This window comes from Thermobia domestica, chromosome 1 (assembly GCF_964235325.1).
Source record: "Thermobia domestica chromosome 1, izTheDome1.hap1.1, whole genome shotgun sequence".
NCBI lineage: Eukaryota > Metazoa > Arthropoda > Insecta > Zygentoma > Lepismatidae > Thermobia > Thermobia domestica.
This window is the reverse complement of record NC_137454.1, coordinates 148,806,460-148,824,024: the sequence shown is the minus strand read 5'-3', so window position 1 is coordinate 148,824,024 and position 17,565 is coordinate 148,806,460. Positions and strand designations below refer to the sequence as shown.

The 17,565-nt window shown below is 36.1% G+C and overlaps 1 protein-coding gene across 1 annotated transcript in view; it reads left to right on the top strand.

Annotated features, from left to right (window-relative positions):
- LOC145689995 (uncharacterized) overlaps nucleotides 1–17,565 on the top strand; it is a 690,354-nt gene that overhangs the window by 332,279 nt on the left and 340,510 nt on the right. Inside the window, exons 15-16 of the mRNA XM_081764461.1 lie at nucleotides 761–1,887; nucleotides 16,735–16,878. Of these exons, the coding sequence (XP_081620587.1) occupies nucleotides 761–1,887; nucleotides 16,735–16,878 (1,271 nt within the window). The remainder of the gene's footprint in view (nucleotides 1–760; nucleotides 1,888–16,734; nucleotides 16,879–17,565) is intronic.

The following is a 17,565-nucleotide window of genomic DNA, read 5'->3' as shown; positions in this document are numbered from 1 at the left end:
AAATATACCATAATTGTTCACAAATATTTAGATAGGCCTATATAATTCCTTGTTACTGAACCAATGTCCACAAATGTGTACATAGTACTTTTTTGTAAAACAATAAAAAAATTCAAATTCTGAAAAATACAAGGAAAAATATTTTAAATGGTGCATCATACAAATAATTGAAATATGATTTTAAAAGGTTGGTAGTCTGGGACCGAAGGGGTTAATATACCATTTTGTTCATCTATGCAACGGACTTTGGAGGCACTTCAGTTAAGAAAACAAGACAAAAGGGCCATCTGAAAACTTTCAGTCAGCAGCCTATAAAATCACTTATCATTTCATTACATGTGTTGTGATTTTGAAGTGTTTGAGACAGATAGCATTGTTGTACCTTTACAAATAAGGCATGCTCGGTGAAACTGTGCGAATTACGTATACCTACTAAACTATGCTAGGTTTTCACTACAAGCTAGGGTAGGGTGAACCAAGAGCTTCTACACAGTAGTGCGTCCGTAGCGAGAAGACGCGTAAGCGATGATAGGTATGCGCAGAAAAGAATATTTCTTTGTTTCAATATTTGCTAATATGAGTATTTGTTCTCATAATTGATAGTAGTACCATTGCTCGTGATTGTGTAAAGTAACAAATTGAGCAAACTTTTAAAATTTAGCCTAACTTTTAAGACTGCTGTGCCAATACACAACAATATGTAATTTGTTGGTGTTATGATGTTAAATATACAGTGAATTGAATGAGTTTTATGTTGCAGGGCAGGTGCCAGCGAAACGCCAGCTATCTGATCCAGAGGGGGCAATCTTTGTACAGACGTTCCTTTCCTGCTTTCCTGCTGTTCTAAATCCGGTGGTGCTTCTTCGACTCCTGCTGCACCGTTTGCTCACCACAGCCACTCATTTACAACGATGGAAAAGCTGTGCTTCTCGGTCAAGCTTTGCATCCGCATCCGCCCATGAACCTCGGAGTCCCAGAAGTAGAGCATCCTCAACTGACACTGAACCCAGTACACTAAGGAAACGCCGAAAAGTGAACCTCACTGTGGACTGCTCGGCTGGAATGGAAGGTGACGAACCTACTCCGTCTGTTAGCAGAGCTAGATCACTGCACCGTCACGACAGACAACGAGGGGACAGTTTTAGTAGTGTAACGGGACTCGAACCAGCAATTACTAGTACTACCTTATTCGCAATATCACATTTTCTACGCTCAGCCTCTAGGGAAAGCCTTTGTGCCAGTGCTCCGAACAGTAAAAGCAACACGCCAAACGGTTCGCCATCGTTCTTTCATAAAAGATCCTTCCGGTTTTCTAGTCTACGAAAACGACGGTCCAAATCCCAAGCTAATATTCCTCATCACAAGGAGCTGGAAAAGCTTCAGCACACGAATCCTGAAGAAGAAATCCTCGCGTTCCAGAAACAATTGCAGAACCTTCCAGACTTTGACTCTCCGGAGCATCCGCTGGAAATGCCGCCGGAACTCCCAATAGGACGACCCTTATTACGGCCAAGGTCGCGTTCTGTACCCAGAGTGACGTACGAAGGGTCAAAATACCTGACTTTACCAGAGTTGCCGTGGGCTGTAGGCCGAATACCTCGAGGACGGTCTGCAGGTACCTTAGGAGGCCTCGGTGATCAAATTGGAAGTCCTGTAGGTACACCCGTCGAAGACAAAGGACCTCCCCAAGTGCCAATTCCTGTCACTACCAGTATCACAGCTGCAGCTGCAGCAGCGACGGCAGCTGCTATGGCTGCTCAACAACCTTCCAGCCGAAGAAGCAGCCTCTCTCCGTCCGAAAGAGCAGCTGGGCGACGAAGAGATAGCCCTGCTTGCATCCTTGTAGAAGCCCCACCTTGGCATCGAGCTATCTTAAACTTCGTAGAGGTAAGTTTCACATGTATATACATTTATAAACTCTGCATGTATACATATTAGTATGTTTTATTCGAAATTGCACTTATTAATTAATGTACGTAATGCAATGAATATGTAATTTCTAACCCTCTTCATAAAAGAGATGAAAAAATGGGTTACAAGTATATTGGCTTATATAAGGTATAAAGCAGATATTACCTAAAGGAACGTAACATCTATTTAGTGACGTAATACTCAAGTGAATTAGTTCGGCCTTTTGTGTAATTTCCGAAGTTTTCCTAATGTGCATACAAAATGCACAAAGTTGTTAAATTTATTTTAGAGACCCAACTTCTAAACAAAGAATATTTGAAGTAGAAGCAAGGAGACTGCATGGTCAAGCCTTCAAGCCTATAGGAAATTGCATCTGCTATGCTTGAAATTAATGGTTATTTTCATTTGAAAACAATTCTGAAAATACTACAAGTGCAGTAAACAGAACAATTCTTGTAAAATTATCTTCATTTCGTGTTAATAATTCCTAAAATATCTAAATGATACTATCAATCAAATCAAATCAAATCAATACTCTTGTAAAATGAGAAGTATAAACTTTTATTAGACTTCCACCTATGTTACGTATAAGCGTCGGAAATCTTATCGAACGGTTATATCCGTTTGCTAACAGATATCAAAGCAGAAACTGTAAGAGATGTCGAGAAGGGTTTCTCTTGGAGGGAATGCATTCAGCGACCCAACAATAGATTCTATTTCGTCCATTAAGCCCCTAATTCAATCCGAAATTGTAGAAATTTAACCATTTTTGGTTTCAACGTTGATTGCCATAGGGCAAAATCGTTAAGAGATAGTTGAGTTGAATTTCAGTTTAGCGTCCCTTTCAGCAGCGAGGCTATATGAGACGTGGACCTACTGATTAACGTGGAATCCGAACCACATGAGCTCCCGCCGGGAATCGAACCCGGGTCTCCCGCGCCAAAGGCGCGTACGCTAACCGCTTAGCCACGGAGGAGCTCCGTTAAGAGATAGTGAGAAGCGAGCAGCGCCTCAAGAATGAGTTTTATCCTTCTATTCAAAACAGAAGTAGTGAAAACTGTAGGTTTTCGGTTTCGATACTGGTCCTTAGAGACAGTTTTTTTTTTTTTAATATGGATTCAGTACCACAAGAATCTGTTTCAACTCTGACTTTATTCCTCTATTACAACCGGAAGTGATAGACATCAACTTCCAGTTTCAATATTAATCCATAGAGCAAAAGCAAGAAGAGATAGCGAGTAATGCCTTATTGATATCGATTCAGCGTTCGAGGAACACGTATTTGATCTTATTTAAGAGTCTTCATCCCGGCGAAATTAAAATACCGCTAATTTTACAGTAATTATGTGATATCTTCAAATAGATAAAAGATAATCGAAATGTGGAACAAGAGCGCCCTAGACAATATTATTTTACATGAGAAACCGTTATCACGACTCACTTATCTGCTTTCGATTTCGAGCCATTTTGAAAATCGGCATTTATTTTCGCGTTTCTAAACAGCTGAAAACGGAAAGCCACTACGTGACTTGTGATAACGGTACCTCACGCAAAATAATATTGTCTAGGGCGCTCTTGTTCCATATTTCAATTATCTTTTATCTATTTGAAGATATCACATAATTACTGTAAAATTAGCGGTATTTTAATTTCGCCGGGATGAAGACTCTTAAGTACAACCAGAAGTAATAGATATACTAGTAATATATATAATACCGAACCTCCATAGCTAGGAAGAGTACCATAGATACACATTGTGAAACAAAGCAGTGATGCAGTTCTTGATTTGTTGCTCATAGTGGAGTTCTAATCGCCTCCATTTTAGTAAATTATATTACGTGAAACTTACGTTTCAAATTTAAACTGAAGACCAAGTCTTGCTCACAACAGTTTTCATCTCACTTTTTATTTTTTCTACGTGATAAAATCTTTTCCATAAAAATATTTAACTGAATCTTGTTATGTCACAGTTGTACTTGATGCTCTTTTATTTTCAATATATTTGGGGTGATTTCATTTAATAAACATCGAATAATAGCTATAATAATGTTACATAGAATATAATTTTAGCACTCTAGAAATGTAACTTGCAAAATATGTAAAAATATCTTAATATCTCAGAAATATAGCTATATATTGTACACCGCGACAATTATACTTCTGCATTGCCTACAACAAAACATCAATTCCACAGACATCGTCATTTAATATAATACGAGATAGCATAATCAACATGATCATATTGGCATACAAGCTCCATAATATTCCCCAAACAATTAATTAAATATTTTCCCCGGCATAATTTTAAATTGCAAATGAGAGATTTTATTCCGTAATCTGAGATCTACAGTTTTACATAAACATCAATTATGAATGTAATGCAATAATACGAGTTCCATATACGTATAGAGGAGAGGGTGCAAATGTGGAAACCCAGTTTGTATTTCATTTGTAAAAAAGCAGTGAATCGTTAATTTAACCTGGAAAATTGCCTCAAAATGCCTTAGAATGTTAGAAATATGGGACCATAATTCACAAGTGCAAAAACCATATACGTAAAAAATAAAAAAAAATATTTTACACATGTACTAGTATATTTCGATTTTTTTAAAACTGAGGGTAATGTGGAAACACCCTAAAATTACAGTAAATCAATGTGTAAACACATAATGGTTGTTTCCACACCGGCACACTAAGAGTGACTCCATTCCTCACATAATTGACATTGAATCCATAGTTCACTACGCATATCTTTCGAAAATGGATTCCCATAAAATATGCACAGAATGTCTTTTTCGGTGGGCTCTTCTACTCCAACTGGAAAAGAGACTGCAGAGTTTAGTTTGTTTCTTTTTTTTAATTGCAGGAGGAACTTTGGGCATTTTTCTAGTTTTGTTACCGCCTGCAAACGGCTGCCTAGTCGTACTCTTACGGTTAGATAAGGATTCTTCGAGCTGTTTTTTGTACGGAGACGATGTCAAAACAGCGCAAGAACTCGGCTTACGATCTCTATTCGGAGTCTTCCTCTTCAAAAAGGGTATTTTCATTATTTCATATGGTGACACACAAACTTTTGAAGAGGTGCTCGGTACGCTGGGATCCTCTGAAGAGGTACTTGGTACGCTGGGACCCTCTGAAGAGGTACTTGGTACGCTGGGACTTTGTAATAAAAATCGTGGAGACAATTATTTGCCTTTTTACCGCCTCTTTGTCAGTTTCCACTTTGCTTTACTCCTAAGCCTTACTTCTCCGCCCTTCCCTCACTTAGGCCAAGAATAAAAAGTATCTAACATGTACTTGTATGATTCAAATGTGTGTTATATTCAATAAATTATTTACTAATAATAAAACAATGCAATGGACTTTAGGGTGAGGGAAATGTGGAAACGTTTCCGCATTTCCCTCATCCACATGTTTCCACATCCTAATTCTTAAGCCCTCAAAGAAAACTGATTAAAATATTAACGAAGGTCGCATTTATATATATAAAATACTAGTTAAAATGCGGGAACGTTCTAGAATGCTGGTCCCCTTGTATAGGTGAAGGTGAGTTAGTAGTCAGGTTGGTTCCTTTCTGATACTCAATTCACATATACAGGGCCGCGGTAGATCGGTGGTACAGCGTTCGGTGTGTGGGGTCCCTGGTTCGATCCCTGCTCAAGCCAAGTGAATTTTGTGGTGGACAAACACCGTGGTTTTCTCAGGGTTCTCTCGTTTCCTCCCTCTTCCTTTATTCCAGCATTTCACACATCTCTCATCATCACCGTCTCCTTTAGCCTAGCCTGCATGATCGTGGGACGTAAAACTCAAAGATTTCAATTCACATGGTAATGCCGAGCGAGCGATAGCGAGTAAAGGTGAGTTAGTAACCAGGTTGATTGCTTTGTTTATTAAGACTCGATTGGGGTGCGGAACAGTGTTGTAGAAACCCGCTCTGAAATACCTGTAGTCAGTAGCGTAATTAGGATTTTGTCTCGGGAGGGGCTATCTACAATACGTGAATAAGCACTTATATTCTTCCTTTTGGGTACCGACAAATTGTAATGAAGTTGTGCATATAGCAAATTTATTTCGGGGGCGGGGGCTTAAGCCCGATAACCACCCCCTTAAATACGCCACTGCCTGTAGTATTTAGCACAAGGAGGAATAGGTTTATGTAAAGCATTTGAACACTTATCCCGCCCTTAAAATACAATTTTAATGAAAGTGTAGTGAGATAATATATTTTAGCGTAAATTTTTGAACCTCTCTACCCATTTTGAATACTCAAATGGCGTGATAGAATTCCAGCTTTGCAGGTAGGTACTAGCTATGTTCCAAAATTTATTTCAAACGGATTAGCGATTTTCGTCCCATTAAAAATTTCCAATGAATGCTTGAGAAATGGAGTACCCACGTAATTGGCACCTATTCGGTGTCATCGGTTGAATCTCACTCCGGGTGTTCTCCTCTAACTCACCCAGCGTGCGTGATTATCTCACACATTTTTTTTTAGATGAACCCACAGAAAAAATATGGTGGGGTCAAGTCCGGTGACGTTGAAGAATTCTTAGTATAACCGCTAATCTAGTAGTTTTTACAATGAATAACGCTCTTCCACGGAATACCGATATATCTTCACTACTCTTGCGATTTAAAGGTAAGCTTGGACTTACTCGTATCTGTTTTTGGTTAATCTCCATTCTACACCAGATGCAAAAACTAGTCTCAGATAGGAATTCTTATTGAATATCAGAATGAAGATCGAACCTTAAATAAAGATCATATCTACAATATAACAAAATGTCGACGCCTGGTCCATGCACAATCCATGTCAAGCAAAACCAAGATGTGTAATCCTAGATGTGTTTATTTATTATCCTTCACTTAGGCCTACTCGTGGGCTAACTAACATTCTGTTAAAATGTAAGCACAACCTTTGACATATTTACAGCAGTGAATGAATATTATCGATACTATCTACGAGCAAGCCATCCCTCTTCCTATAACTGATAGACTATACATCATAGAAACTGCCTCATAGATCTTCCATACTCAAAATACTTTTTTAATCATACGTGGCGCAACCTGATCTTGTCGTACGTTATAATACAATATAAACTACTTGGATAGTTGTTAAGTTTTAATAATCTGTAAACAGACTTTAGTGCTCGAGTTTTAAAAAATTAATAGAAATAAAAGAAGTGCAGGAAGCCATTTTAGTTTTTGTATGTAAATTATTTTACTTCCTATACTTGGTTAATTGTTAGGTGATTCATTTACGAAAAACTATGAAAATGGTTTACTTAGCACGTCGCATGTCACAATTTCCTGCGTTGCTATCTAGTGACGTTTCGTATCACACTTACAGGAATAACAATAACATTTTCCTATTAGGATCACACTGTGTTGACGATAAATATTTTGTCACGCTGGGGCAGCCAGGAAGGTTTGATGTTCCCTTTTCGCAAGAATAATAAAGGACTTTTCATTGAAAAGAGAAGAAACTAAGTGATCTAATAACCTTAAAAAATGTCCCTCCCATTTTATTCGGGCATGGGACCGATCATAGCGTGATTAGTTTTTTGTTTGTTTGTTTGTTTATTTTAATGGTTCAAAATAATTTATTCTTTTATATAGTTACATGTAAAGCAAGGACATTACATTTAAGATTATGAAGAAGTACAAATGTTATATATGCAACAGCGAACTAGCTATATCATCTGTAGTATTAATTCTCAATATAATGTGTGCATTCGTGGTTTGAACGAACACGAACAGTAAATGCTAGATTTTGAGCTAGAGTACCGGGATGAATTCCCTTGACTGTAATCTGTAATGGTAGAAAGCATTGTACTTGTTCATACAAAGATGGAATGAAAATGAGCGGAGGCTGTGGCCAAATCATTCGGTAGTGGGGATGGGAGAGAATTGTAGCAGTGAGGACTAGCGTTGTATGACATGAATGAAGAATTACACAAGGCGTACATTTTATATGTATGGAATCTTGGAAGATGAATGGAAATCGTCATCTACCAATGACGACTCGCCATGTGGTAAAACCTGGAGAATGTTATTCATCTGAGAATTGGTCGAGAGGGACATTGAATTCTATGTGGAAGGCGATGAATTGCCATAATGTCTAATAAAATTGTAAGTTTTTAGCTTTGAGAATAGCTGCGAAGTTGAATTCTGGAAGAATTTGAAAAAATTCTTGAAGAGTCAAACAATGGGTGGTCCTGAATATCTGAATGGTAAGAATTTCGGATAACTGGGCAGCCGGGGAAATTAGCCGGGTGGTCCTCCTTACAGTTTACAAAATAAGCAGGTGTGTCCTGGGTCTTCTTTGTACATTCATAGATGCAATGCGATTCCGGGTATGACACATCTTGGTTTTGCTTGACTGGATTGTGCATAGAACAGGCGTTGATATTTGCACTGGCGCAAATCCCGGGGGGATGAGGAGGACATATCCCCTCCAATCTTGGAATTGGGGGAACTGCCCCCCCCCCCCAATAACCCGATTTGAAATGTGTATTTTGGGGAGAAATGTGATTATTTATGTCCGATTGCCACAAAGGAAAGTGAGATGGGATTGATGTCTCCCCAGAATAAGCCTCAGATCTTCCCACCTCCCAAATGTTGAAGACAACTCTGCTCCCCTGATCCTCCATAGCATTGTTTTTCAACTTCATAAATATTTTGAATATACCTTTAAAAAAAGATTATGGGAACGATCTTACCAGTCTCTCCGTCGTCCTCCTTCCCAATGTTGAAGACAGATTTTCGCCGACGGATATTTGTAACATTGTAGGTAAAATCTTGATCTATAAGGTTCAATCTTTATCTTCACTCTGATATTCAACCAGAATTCCTATAGGAGAATAGTTTCTGCATCTGGTGTAGAACGGGGAGTAACCAACAGCAGTGTGGGAACTCTTGGCGTCAGGCATCCGCATAGTCAGTGATTGAACTGAGAGGATCAGGAAACATTTTTTTGAGTGCTTGCTTGATTTCATCCTCTGGGGTGTCAATTGGACGATTAATAATAACTTTCTTCATCATTGTGGATTGCTTAACTTCCGTAGCAAATTCCAACTTGTTGTGGAGGCGGAAATTGATTATGCGTTGATAGTCTTTTGTAATGCGCACTTGATTTTGACAAAAGCTTTCATGAATAAAATTTAGATTCTGTATTAAATTATCATCATTATGAATTAAGATTCAGCACATAATAATACAATCGTTATTAGGTTACAGACTGAAATTTATTATACTTATTTTAACGTCATTTTAATGAATCTCGTTATTTGCTGTCCATGTTTCTGTTTAGGCTATTATCATCAATTTTCCTAAATATAATTTTCAGGTAGTTAGAATGAATACTTAAGCTTAAAAAATAATAATAAAATAAAATAAAGTTTTTCTCACCATCAAGGCAGACATACCAAATTCAGTATCTCAAGCGCGTAAAATAGTCATTAGTATACAATAATATGGGCTGGAAAAGAGGGAGAAATAAAAAATAAATAAAAAGTAATTTTCATACTTAATGGTGAAGTTAAAAAGTTAGTAAATACATGAATTCTTACCTAATCCTCTAGGCGGGATTTAGTGTTTTGCCGCTCATAAGCCGAAAGATGCTTCCTACCCCAAGGCTGAGAGATGTTTGCCGACCCTTATCCGAAGTACAAAATTTGAACGCAGTAAGAATAAAATCATGTTAAAGGCATTAAAGAAAATCGCGTGAAAAGTACTTTTATGAATGATTCGCCTTACGTTTACAATAAATATTAAGAATATCTAAATATTATTGCCTAAGTGATTATGCAACCCGTAACTCTTCAATGTTTGAAAAGTTGCTTATATCGTTATGAAAAAATGCCTTTTTATGAATCTATGGGATAAGAACAGAGGTAATTAAAATCGTCGTTACCCGTGATGTAATAGAATGGCTTCGTTAGCGAATCACTCTAGTTATCCGTTGCAAAAACAGAATTTTAAAAAAATCTTTTGTTAAAGAATTAACGAGTGCACTAACGAATGTTATCGTGATCCTAATTAAAAACAAACTTATTTTATGCTTGAATACTTTTGTATAAATTTTAATGAATGTTGATATGGTAATAGGATGTTGTAAGGCGTACCTGTGAAAGAGTACTTTGTAGAGGCGCGTCCTGCACTTGTAAAGTACGGCTGCCATACTCAACTGTTTATTGGAATTACAACGTTAAAATTTCACTCAGTTTCAACCACAAATGACTGAAATCAATAAACTTATCAATTATTACTTTGAAGGGTATTTACTTTGACTTGAATCATGTTTATTATTATTATTATTATTCAACATCTGCATTTTTGCTCTTGCTCATTAAATTTTCTTTCAATGTGCGTTTCTAGGCCCAGCCCTAGTGAGCCTAGTGGTAAATTCTCCCTGTTAATACTAGGAGCATAAAGAAATTCGGATAGTAGATAACCCAAAGATACCTATTGATTTATTCCCGACATCTGACATTTTTTTCCCTGCAACCAGCGTTCGGATGTCTGGAGACAAGCTCCTCCACTAGCGATTTTCAGAACAGAAGTCTGGTAAATGTATGTTAATCTGGATTTCACTAGAGAGTTGTCCCTCTTGATAAGCTAGAAAAGTTGTTCACGAAACGGAGAGTCACAGAAAAATGGATCAAGAGCTGCATGCGTCCCACAGGCCTCGAGTTTGAAATGCCTACTCTAAAGTATTTTAGTTTTAACACATTAAAAGAAATCAAATGAAATGACCCATAATTCTAATGATGAAGATGATTCATTGTCACGGGCGGATCCACGAGGAGGGTTGTGGGGGCAACCGTTTCTGTTCCTTAATTATTAACATTTTACAAGCCTACTGATGATAAGCTGATACTTTATTCAGATTTGAAGTAAAACTTGTTCTGTTTGACCTACATTAACCGCCCAGGAGGCGATCCACTTTCTTAAAACTATCCTTCTGGACCTGATAGTGCTAATTATCCTTGCTGCTGGCATTTCCATTAAATCCTCAATCAATCAGAAGTGTTGAAAAAATTTCATTCTATCTGTAAATTATAAACAATTGTGCCATAATTCTAAAACTAAACCACTACTTAACAAAGTTTATCTGATTAATATTTAATCGACTATTTCAATTTTAAATGAACGAGTTTCGTTTCATATTAAGAAATTACGATAGACTTCCAAACTACGGGAATTTAATATAGAATACCCTATGATTATAATTATCAGTGATAAAGCCGGAAACCGTTTTTTTTTTATATATATGACTTCGGGTTTGAATAGTGTTATCAATGTAGAGATAACATATTTATTGGTACACTAAATCATTAATAAGAACTATTTCTTTTTATCTTTTACCGTTTTTGCTCTATTGAGATTAATATTTAAACCGGAAATGGTTTATTTCTACCATTTCCGGTTTTAGTAGAGAGTTAAAGTAGAAGAGTAGAACTTTTCTTGGGGTGCTAAATGTATTTTAGAACACAGCTTCTCGCTATATATTGCCGGTCTTGCTCTAAGGCGATCAAAATTGAAATCGGAAATGGTTTATTTCTAGCACTTCCGGTTTGATTACAGGATTAAGGTAGGAGGTGAAAGCCATTCTTGGGACATTTAATTCAAATCGAAAATCTCTTCCGTTTAATCTGTGTTTTTAATCTAATATCTGCCTTCAAACGGACGAACACAGAGATTCCTATAAGCCTTTTCATACAGTACTTAGTTTCGTAGTTTAAAAAGTCACCCTGATAGGATTTAAGAAAAAGAAACATTATGAGGCAATGCAAAAAGAAGGTGATAGAAGGTGAAGGTTGAAGTTTGAAACCAGCACCACGTTGAGTATAAAATGGTTGTCTTTCCTTAACAACAATTGTGTTAAATATGTGTGTGTCAGATGGTTCCTTCTTTCCTGGCATTGTGAAGTGAAGTGAAGGTCGGTTACGAATTCAAAACAAATGTGAACGCTACAAATATGTTAATTAAAATGGCTTTGTATGTGCTCTTTCCTCCTTCATCTTACTCTGAGAATTATATAACTTCCGAAAGAATTTCTTTACAAAGGTTAAATTAACGCTCTTTTCAGTCTACACAATAAATTTACTTACTTACTGAATCATACTACGGCGTAAATACTAAGATGAAGATCGTAAGAAATATCTATCGTATACATTGAATCTTGCAACATAACTTATTAGTATGGATGAATCGAGTTACTGTTTGAAAATGCTACTCATGTAGTGAATAAAAGATACGCGATTAAATAGGTATTAAAATGTAATTATGCTAGTGGTACAATGCGCTGTAGAAGGAGCAAAATTTGTCACTTTATTTTTATTAGGCTTCCAAATTATGCATTGCGTAAATGTCGGAAGTCTTATGAAAAAGCTTTGTCCGTCCGTGTGTCGACAGGTGTTAGAGTAGAAACGGTAAGAAATATCGCGATGCGGCTTCTTGCAATCGTTTCAGCGTCCTAACAATAGGTTCCATCTCCCCAGGTTACTCTACATTGGAACCGAAAGTGGTTCAAATTAGCCATTTACGATTTTTAAGTTTTTCGCCATAGAACAGAAACGGTAACAGATAGCGAAAAAACTGGTATTTTGCAAACGATTCAGGGTCTCAAGACAACGTTCCAAGACTATCCACAACACTCTACCGAAACGGGAAGTGATTCAAATTTACTATTTCTTCCGATGTCAATGTTTAACGTCATAGCACGAAAATGGTAACAGTTAACGAGAAGTGGTTTTTCGTAAATGAATCAGTGTCTCAAGACAACATGCCATGAATATCTACAACATTTTACCGAAACCAGGAATGGTTCAAATTTACTATTACTTCCGGTTTTAATACTGAATCCCTTAAAGTAAAAACGCTAAATGCTATCAAGATGCGGTTTTTGCAATCGATTAAGCGTCCCAAGAAAAGACACCATTTCCTCCCTTAAATCTGTATTCAAACTGGAAGTAGTGAAAATTAGCTATTTCCGGTTTCAAGGTATATCGCCGTAGAACTATAACGATACAAATAGCATAAAGCGTTTTTTTTTTAATGATTTAACGTGTCAAGACAAGTTAACATGTGTTAACAAGTGTTAATAAGTTAATACAGCACTTTACAAAAACCGGAAGTGGTTAGTTTTACTATTATTTCCGGTTTCAATACCGGTCTCAAGTTTATCGCCACAGAATAAAAATGATAACAGATAGGTAGACGGTAAACGATTCAGCTTCTCAAGACAACATATCATGACTATCCACAACACCAGGTCCGTATCCACGGGGGGCAAGGGGGCCGGGTCCCCCTAAACTTTGGCTGATCCCATAAAATTTCACGGTAGGCTTGCAAATGAACTATAATATGGTGATGAAGTATAAATGAATGGGTCGGGCCCCCCTAACTTCTACCGCCCCCCCCCTAAATTTTGGAGCTGGCTACGGGCCTGCACAACACTGTGCCAAAACCGAAATTGATTCCAATTTACTATTACTTCCGGTTTCAATACTGATTTCCGTAGAACAGAGACGATAATTGCTACGAAAATGTAATTTTTTGCAATCGATTCAGCTTCTAAAGATATATATTTTCTCCTCTCTTAGCCCTCTATTGAAGCCGGAAACGGTTTAAATAAACGATTTTTGATTTCAACTTTTATCGCAAAAAGGTCAAAATCAGTGTGAGATAGAGAGTAATGGCTTTTTTAAATATGGATTTAGCTTCCGAGGTTCTATCTTATCTTTTATCTTGTTACTTTATTACAACCAGTACTTATAAATCGACTACTTCAAGTTTGAGTATCGAATTCGCATAGTTTGGAAGTCTTAGGTTTCACATTGTGAAACGATACTTTCATGTTTATTTCCAAACTGCAATAAAAGAACTTACAAGTGTATTTATTTACGTATACAGTCTACATAAATAAGTGAATCCATTGGCAACCAACAACGTACTTTTTAGCCACATAAATATTCATTTCCCGATTTGTCAAAAACTACGCATTAGAATGTGCCCTCAAACATCTAATTTGGTTCAAATCGATGTGATCTTTTGCTTGGTTTTGGATAATATTACTATCATACAAAAATTAAAGTTTAATAGTTTATCATAATTTTGTCACATATCTCATTAGTAATATACAGTAGTGTACTGGCTAATACCATAATGAGCTGCTCCAGTCTCATATGTAAAAGGATTGTCGTACAGAATCAATTAGCTATTTCAATAAAATTCTTTTATTTTTATTATTTTTTTATTTTCTTGAAAACTATGTATGAAGATTCATATAATTTTCTTCAGCTTGATGAAATCTATTTATTAGTATGTACGGGATGTCCCAGAAGTAAGTGGCAATGCTTTAGGAAATTATAGTGTGAATTACTCTAAGCAAGAAAGTTCTATGTTCATGGGTCCTATTCCCAACAACGTACGAGCTACAGGTTGAGAATCGTTTTTGACTTTATGTTGTTCGTTGCCCATCCTGTATTAATTCTCACAGATGAGACATAGGACTTTTGAAAGGTGATGGAATGCCCTTCCCAACAGTATGCAACATGTGGCAGTGGTGACTTTGGAAGGGAAGTTGTCGAGGGAAAATTGGAAAGATCATTTAAGATTATTTTGATTGTATAAGAAAATCTGATGGCAACACTGATTCCCTAATTTTACTCAATAAGTATCCTTCCAAAAACACCTCCTTTCACCTATTGCATACTGTTGGAAGTGTAATTCTGTCCTCTTCCTCTGTCTCGCCTCTGTAGAATACCTACAGGCTGAACAAGAAGCAATGTAAGGTCAAGAATAGTCTACAACATGCAGCTCCCAAGTCGTTGAGGATAGGACCCATGTTTATATAGATTTTTTGCTTAGAATTAACCATACCGTCATTTCCCAAAGTATTACTACATCCACCCCCTGACACCTTTTATATCTCATCTTTTAACTGTTCTTTTCAATGTTAAATATTAATCATATGTAAAATTCCGTAACTTGGAGCGTTTTGTCCTTGACCCTTGCTCATCTCATTTCAATGACTATGAGTATTTGTTAAAGCCGGAGAAAATACAGGCCATGTTTAATGAAAAATTATGTATCTAATTGAAGTTGTCCTGAAACTTTCTCTAAAATGGAAATTGAATTCTCTCTTTATCCATGTATTCAACTCAAAGCAATATTTCCGATTGGAAAGCTTTGAAGAAAGTAAATGCAATGTTTCATGAAAATCGGAAAATTGTATTAAGAAAAAGTAATAAAAAGGAGAAGGTTTATCCATCTCTAATAGTAACCAAATCAGGTATCAGGGATTTTTTTTTTTCGCTGTCTCTTTTATTAAATCTGTCACTACCTGTGTATTCATAGTGTATGATGAAGTCAAGTGGATAGTTGGCGAAACTGTTACAGGCTAATATATATATATATATATATATATATATATATATATATATATATATATATATATATATATATATATATATACAATAAAATATTGTTTTTCTCAGCGAGTAGTTTAAATCACATTTAAGTCTATTAAAAACAAAGCTTGTACAATGGAAAATCGAAATACTCTTTTTATTGTTCATATAAATGCATTTGAACCATAATTTAGTTCTAGGTCATTTTGGCTCATAGTGATGTAAAAGCATATCTTGGATCATATTTTAAACGAGTTTCACTTTTCTATTGCTCAGAAATATATTTGCTATCATTGGCAACGAGGATGGAGACCATTAAGCTTTTATTTTTTATGGGATCAGCAGTATGGCTGTGATCTATGGTTCAGAATTTAGAGCAGGTATACAAATAAGCAACAAAATTTTGCTAGCCGAAGATAAAAGCTACTACCCCACTACTTCCCACTATAGAAATCATTTACTTATCTTCGGTATGATATTAAATACTCGCCCGCACCGATAAACCATTCGCCCCGGGCGAGCGGGCGAGTGGTTATTTGCATCCCTGGTTTAGATATATTTATTCAGGACAAAATAGCATAGTAAGCTTGTAATAAATTGTTATTCTTATGATTTTTTTCTGTTAAACACTTATATTTTCTTCATCATTCAGTTCTATTTTAGGTTATATTTTGCCATTTTTAGGGCACAAATGCATGCATATTGTCAAAGGTTTTAGGTCATAGAAATACTTCTCTGAGTGATTATGGCTATTTCCCATATATCTCACTTGTACATATCAATTAATATTTGTCTACGAGCCTCCCTGTCTTCCTATGGTAAGTTTTCACAACCTATTTCATATCACGACCTCCCTTTTATCCCATTATCTTCCCCAAAAAGAAATTTCCGGTTTCTAATAAACTTTTTTATTATTGTTGTTACTGTTACCTTCCGCGTACAGTTGTACGTACATATATGCGTGTAGTCTTTATTTTGAAATTTATTTTAGAATGCACTTTTTGTTCTATTTGTATTTTGCTTGTATTCCAATATGTAGTTTTTCATCACTTTCATTTCTCGTTTATTCCAATTGTTTTTAAAATAATCCTTTAATAGTTTAAAATTTTGTTTAATATATCTTGCTGTATTTCACACTGAAAATGGATATTAAAATACATTTGTCAAAATAATGAACTAAAAACAATTTTTGAAAAATGTATTTTTCGCTACTACACCCTAATTACGAGACATTTCTCTGTTCGCGACCTTCTTTCCCGAGGTTGAGGAACTCTGTTGTCAGCAACCTAGATCCTTGACAGCGATCTCTTAAATTAGAGGAAACATATATTTTCTGAAGTGTAACACTAAATAAATAACATCCTCATAATTTATATTTATTACATGTTATTCCTTTGTTGTCTAGGAATGGCTTCGAGTGTCAAGATTAGAACTTGAAAGAAACCCACCATTGTGTCGAGAACTTAGGGAGTTTATGGGCAAAATATCATCATGTGGAAATCCTTATCAACAGTGGAGTGTAGAGCTCAAACAAGAGTTCCCAATTCTGGTAAGTAGTATCTGTATTTGTAAGCAATAACTATAAGAATTTTCTACGTATTCTGCTTAACGGGTGGGACAGACAGAGCAATGTTTTAATATTTTTTCAAATTAAAACTACCGAAACAACAGAATGATTCATTGAAAGCCAATGGTGTACGCAAAGGGAGTTTCCGGGTTTTAACACTCCTTTCCTTATACAGTCAGCGACAAAAGTTCTTTCCGTTTGATAAAATTAGTCTCATACATAACTTCGGAATGGAAGGACAATTTGAGTACAGTGTTCAATAACTTAAAAAGAATGTGATTTTCTGTACATTTTAGCCATACCATCTTTGTACGTTCCAACCATACCACCGTTATTCCCGAAATAAATATTACCAAACGGAACTTTTGTCGCTGACTGTACAAGATGTGATGAAAAATTACACATTGACCTAATTAAGATATGTATACAATAGTTCTGAAATGATATTAATTGGGGAGCTTGAATTCTGCCCCCCACCCCCCACCCCGTTATTGAAATAGTACGTACACTCTGATTGAAAGTACTAGCAATGGCTATAAAGGCCTGATCATAAGCACCATATAATTTTCATAATATTTATATACGTATAAGATAAGAAGAAACTTTGTTGATATCGTTAATGTAGAGATATGGTTACTTGGTGATTGTATATATTTGATGTATATAGCC